This window comes from Olea europaea, chromosome 21 (genome assembly GCF_002742605.1).
Source record: "Olea europaea var. sylvestris chromosome 21, O_europaea_v1, whole genome shotgun sequence".
Lineage (NCBI taxonomy): Eukaryota > Viridiplantae > Streptophyta > Magnoliopsida > Lamiales > Oleaceae > Olea > Olea europaea.
Genome location: NC_036257.1, coordinates 14,928,711 through 14,934,653, shown reverse-complemented (window position 1 = coordinate 14,934,653; position 5,943 = coordinate 14,928,711). Strand labels below are relative to the sequence as shown.

General features: G+C 31.6%; 1 protein-coding gene across 1 annotated transcript; it reads right to left on the bottom strand.

The window, feature by feature from the left end:
* Positions 1 to 2,503: 2,503 nt before the first annotated feature.
* Positions 2,504 to 4,391, bottom strand: LOC111370320 (probable LRR receptor-like serine/threonine-protein kinase At1g53430). The gene is made up of 3 exons (XM_022991994.1): positions 3,903 to 4,391; positions 3,274 to 3,448; positions 2,504 to 2,594 (listed from the first exon to the last, which is right to left on the bottom strand). Exons 1-3 carry the CDS (start codon positions 4,021 to 4,023, stop codon positions 2,519 to 2,521), a joined length of 372 nt encoding a protein of 123 aa, XP_022847762.1. The 5' UTR covers positions 4,024 to 4,391; the 3' UTR covers positions 2,504 to 2,518.
* Between the last annotated feature and the right edge of the window lie 1,552 nt (positions 4,392 to 5,943).

Below are 5,943 nucleotides of genomic sequence, written 5' to 3'. Positions count from 1 at the left end.
CGTCCTGTACCACTTCGATTGAGTCGTGTATGCCTAGGCTGGTTGCTTCAGCTAGCCGAGGCGTAACAGTGACGCCTCAGTCCTGTATCACTTCAATCTCGGCTAGTTGAGAGGCGTAACAATGTGTTTCCTCGACTTCTTGTCTTGGTCCCAATCTAGCTGGAAACTTATTATTTTGCAACTTTGTCGGCATTAAGATATCCCTGTTAAATTGTCTTCTTGATAGACTTCAACTCTCTCCCTAGTTTTCACTTCTTAGTGTAATTCAATGATTTTTAGATCAAAATTGAGAGAAACTTGTATAGTATTGGGTTATTATCAATTATTGTAGAGGAACATTGGTTTTACCTTGAGAATGTTTCGATTCAGGGCTAGAATTTTGATAGCAGTTTGTTCTTGTGGAATTGTATCGCATCAGAGATTAGTTCTTTGAGCTTTGGTGTAATGTTACGTAAAAGCGAGAACAAGCAGAAAAATGAGAACAAGAATACACTAATTTACGTGAAAATCCAAGATGAAAAAAAGTACGGGCAAAAAAGTAGAAATCCACTATATCAAAGATGAGTACAAGAATCGGTGTTTTGATGGCTGCACCAAATTATAATACAATGAAATTCTAATATACATTGTCGTAAAGACCTTAAAAAATTCTCATAATGGTAGCTATCGTTGCCTTTAAAAAGGCAGCTGTGCCAACTGCTTTAAATTTAAAGCTGCCTTTTTAAAAAAGTAGAATTGAAAAAAAATAAAAAAAAATTAGCCAGCTTGGCTCGACTCAAAGAGGCCCGAGTCGAACCCTATTTTTGGGCAGAGTTTTGGCTCGAGTCGAACCAGAAAAACCTCAATTTATTTTTACACAAACCTTCTTCAAGCCATGGACTTCGACTCGAGACTCACGTAGCTCGTTTACATCCTTACTCCCAACCCCAATTCATTGGGTTATGCTTTCAGCTGTGTATAAAATATATGTCATGCAAATGGTCGAATCTAGACATACCCAAATATCCTTAATTGAAATGGATAAAGACATCAAATGCAATGATAAAATCTTTTGGCTCCAGAGGGAAAAGTCTTGACTTTGTGCATGGGGAAAAATGGTGGACTGAAATGCCTTAAGCCCTATTTGACGCAGATTAAAATTAAATTAAAATTTTAAATTACAATATCAACAATTAATTTTAATCACATATGGGATTCACAACTTTTTTATTACATATTTCATCTATCAAAATCTACTAAAAATTTGATTTTAATATGCGCCAAACAAGGGCTAAATTTGAAATTGAATTTTTTTTCGTGCAATACAATTTGTTTGATGAGTTCTTCGCATATACAATATCATTGTTGAAAAATTGCAATAGGAAACTGTTATGAACAATATATATTTACTTGCAATTGGAGGATTTCCGCAGCGAATTGCATTCTATCAACGAAGGAGTCCCTCAAAGAGTAAAGTCTTTGAGCAATACAGGTAATAGAGAGAGAAAGTATTGCTTTCTCCTAAGGGTTTTCTATTTAGTTTCTCCCAATTAATTAATAATTGTTATCTCCTATAGTTAGAGAGATTGTAATTCTCCTATTATAATAGAATTCCTTTACCCGTGATTTTACCCCAAAACTACATTGGGGGTTATTCACGTAAAATCCAAGTGTTTATTTTAGCTTTAGTTTTTACTCAATTTCACTTGAGTTGCGTTCTAAATATTACGTTCGATTTCCTAACACTATCAGCTCAAATTAGGAGAAAGTGAAATTGTATAAGTTTTATTTTTTTAGTCACCAACCATCCTTAGTTACATAATAACATTTTTGTGTAATTCAAATTATTAAAAGATGATAGGCCAACAAAATAAACCACACGTAAAGAAGGTTATTTCTTTATATATTGCAAGTACATTAATATTTAAAGGTCAATGTTAAAACATTAATTTTATCAACACATTTCTTAGGACCTAAAACTACTACACACTACTCATTTCTATCACATTATAATTTCAATTACCTATAAGTAAAGCCAAACAAATACTTAGTTATTGATGTCGCGGTAAAGTTATTTTTCAATTAACAAGAGTCATTTATACGTAAATCATGGATTTAAAAGTAAAAGTAAGTAGGGTCAATTTTCATGTATTACACAAGTTCATGTCATTGAGTTGTGTCAAAATTGCTTACATTCAATTGACATTGTAACCAAGATGCATTCTCATTTCTCATGTTTCTCTAGCGTGGTTTGGACCTTCCTAGCAACTTCTTCAACCTAAGTCTTCGCCGCTTCTTCTCCATCTTATATATTTAGTTTGATTTTAGATAACGGGAGAAAATTTTAATTGTAGATCTTCCATGTACATACGATAAACTATGCAAATATTATATACAAACAATTTTCGGCTTAGGGTACTCAAATGGTTTTATTTTTTTTTTTTTTTTTTTTTTTTTGGTAAATTAACAAACGAAAGTAAATGACTGGCATACATATTCGATCAACTCAATAGAGTACCCAAAATAACAATGTTGCTACTTACAACTCTTTTAGATAAGTAAGATTCGCAAATTCTGCAGGCAAGATTCCAGTCAAATTGAAACCCTTCATCTGGCTGTACATACAAAGTGGAGTTGAATTTGAAACATGACTTAAATAAATAACAATTTCTTAATGAATAATGACCGTGTTAATCATCTCAATTCACCATAAGAACACCCCCGTTGAGGGTAAAATGAGAGAAGAAAACAAAACATTAGGTACATTTCGACTCCCTGGGCTATATGGAAGAGGCTCTTTATATCTATTTCATAACCATTGTATTTCTTCTTAAAACTCTCAATGCAAAATATGGAGGCCATAAATACAACAAAGTCAATTAAATTTTAAGCCTAGCCAAACATATGTCTAAGCTTAGAAGTTTTTTTAAGCAACTATTTTTTTCAAACACATTGGCTTGTTCATTCACAAATTTACTTTTCTTAAAAAAGTAATTTTACGTTTCTCTTTAGATCTCACTTCGTGCTCTTGCTTCCTCCTTCCCCATCTCTGAGGCTTAGGTGGAGGAATGGAGCATGTGGAAGGATACCAGTGGCTGTATACAATCCAAGGATCCGCGTGAAGATTGGCCAAACATGCTTTATGCATATGGGGTTAAAACTAATTTTTTGTTATTAATCAAAGATTTTAATTTTTTTCTGTCAATATTGTCCACTACTATCACATCCACCTTACCAAATTGCCATAAATGTACAATCACAAAAACTTTGAACAAAAAAAGAGTAAGAGCATACATGTGCGTCACATGGCAAACAGTCTTGTTAACAAATGAACAGTCACAAGTCACATTGCTGTAGACATCGTCACCCCAAATGGTCATGTTAAAACCGGTACTCTCACTGCAAGATCTTCGCGTAACATTCCAGTATTTGTTTTGTAATCTCGATGATATTCTTTCAAGAACTTGTACTGTCAAAGCATAAAAGCAACCATAGAATATATGAGAAATCAAACAAAATCTGTTTTTCTTCTAAATAACTGTACTGAAATACAGTTCTTTATCTTATCTTAACAGAAATCCTTGAATGAAAAGTTGAATAAATAAATAAATAATAAAAAATCCATTATTGCAAAATAAACGCCATGGGAAGTCCATCTCTTTCTTATCTTTTTCATATTATACTTATACTAACATAATTAAGAAGTACCAGAAATACCCGATAGGCTATCAATTCAATGAATAGGAAAAATATCAAGCAAAAGAATACCCAGATTAACTTCCAGATTGAATAGGCAGTTACAGTAATACAGAAATGCATGAATCACAGTAAAAAAAAAAAAAAAAAAAAAAGGGAAAACCTTCAATTCTTGCTTAATTATCTTAACAGAAACACAGAGACGTTGCTTAATGAAGGTGAGCTACCTTCGTTTTCAGGCAGAAGTTGTGCAACAGACGTCAAAACAAGAGATGCATAAACACTGAAAATAACGATTTTCACAAAATTTGTTCTGGTTTTAGCCCTTTTGGTAAGAAAAAACTCCATTAAAACTCTTATTCTGTTCAATCCAGCCAAAGAAATTTCATGACACCCCCATTATATTAATTAATGAAGACGAAGATTAATCAAAAGTTGAAAAAGGAAAAAGAAGAAAAGTTGGTTTTGCTTGAGAGTTTCCAAAAAGTGAACAGAAGAAAGTATCGTCGAACTCCAATAATGCTGTTGGTTTTGGAATGGAAAATGCAGAAAGAACAGAAAAATTATGAGTTATTAGTATTAACATGAGACAAAAATCAGAAAAATACTTTTTACTTATTGAAAAATTCAAAATATTTTTAAATTTTAGAGATTCGACTCTTCTACATGTCAGACTTCAATTTCTTTATGTGAAATCATTATGCTGCTGCATGTTTTGGACTTTTGACACGTATATGTACGATGCACATGGAGGCCGCACTCTCCATCTAAAAAATATAGAAGCCATCAAATATTTGTTGGATTGTCACCCGCGCGAATAGTATGTACATGCTGGAAAATTAGTTGCGGATACTTGTTGAGAACAACAATTTTAATGAATAGAGTAAGAAAATTTATTACGATGCTTATCACAGTACGGTGTTCTAAAGTAAAATTGTTTGTGAACTGCAGTGCCCCTTTGAACAATTACTTCCATGATACAATTATCGAATTAATTCTATTGCAATTACAAGCGATTTTTAGAACTCTTAAATTTTGCTATAGAAAAAATAAATGTAAAATAATTCTTAAATCGATTTTGCATAGAAGTACATAAGACGAAATGTTTTCAATGTCTTTTTTCCAAGAAAAAGAGAGGTATATACAATCCACAAATTATAACTTCCAATAATAATTCGTAATGTAATAAAATAAAACCCTTGGTTTTATTATTTTACTGATTTTGGAGATTGTATAATGCTTACTTTGAAACTTTCCGTTTATACAGTAGTGATCCTTTTCTTTACTTTTCTTTTTTTTTTTTTCCTTTTTTTTTTTCTATCTTCATATTTGGATTTCTATCTAATGATCTAGGACGTAATCCTAGACATGAAGAATAAAATTCAAAGTGTTTTTCTTGGTTAAATTTTAAGTTTGCTTAGGATTCTATTAATTCCACATGTTTAACTAAAATTTCCAAAATTTGAAAAAAAGAAATAAATAAATCATGTCATCAACTGAATGTTAGACCAATTAATGTGGTCCCGCGTAATATTATAAATAAATTAATATTTGGTCTATATATATTAAAAATCTGATTGGTCATTGAGAAGTGACAGTTTTGTAACTGTCCACTTTGATGGAAAGTGGGTAGTTTTGGCCTAAAAGAAAACTGCCTCTCTTTGCCTTTTTAACGTGAATGAAAAACCATCAATAAGAACATTCAAGAACAGTTTTATTTATTCTCACTGATTTCTCTTTTACAGATTTAATAAATTCCAATTTTCTTCATGGATCAAGGTATGTTACTTGATCAAATTACTCATACGTGAAAATCATAGAATTCCAAGATCTTGGCATTAAAGTATGAATTAATTGCTTACATGTGGTATCAGAGCCCAAGTTATGGAATTCATGATTTTTCGTTAAAGATTAATGTTTTACATTCATAGATCTTTAATTTTTCGTATCGATTTATGGATCAATGCGTAAAATAAGAATGACAGATTCCGCTGCAAATATGTTTCTGTTTTCTGATTGACTGCTGTTAAAATAATAAATGGATCTTTGATTTTTTACTGCACCGATATTAATCTGTGAAAAGAGCAGTCCCTGTTTCATCAGAAAAATTACACATCAATTGCATTTATTATTGTTTCACGTATTATGTAAATTAACGGATGGGATGACTTCCGTAGAAAACATTATTAATTCTGTCAAACCTGATGAATTATTATTGGTTGAAGAAAAGTTGATTTCTTGGTTTTCACAATGAAAAGTGGATCTGCC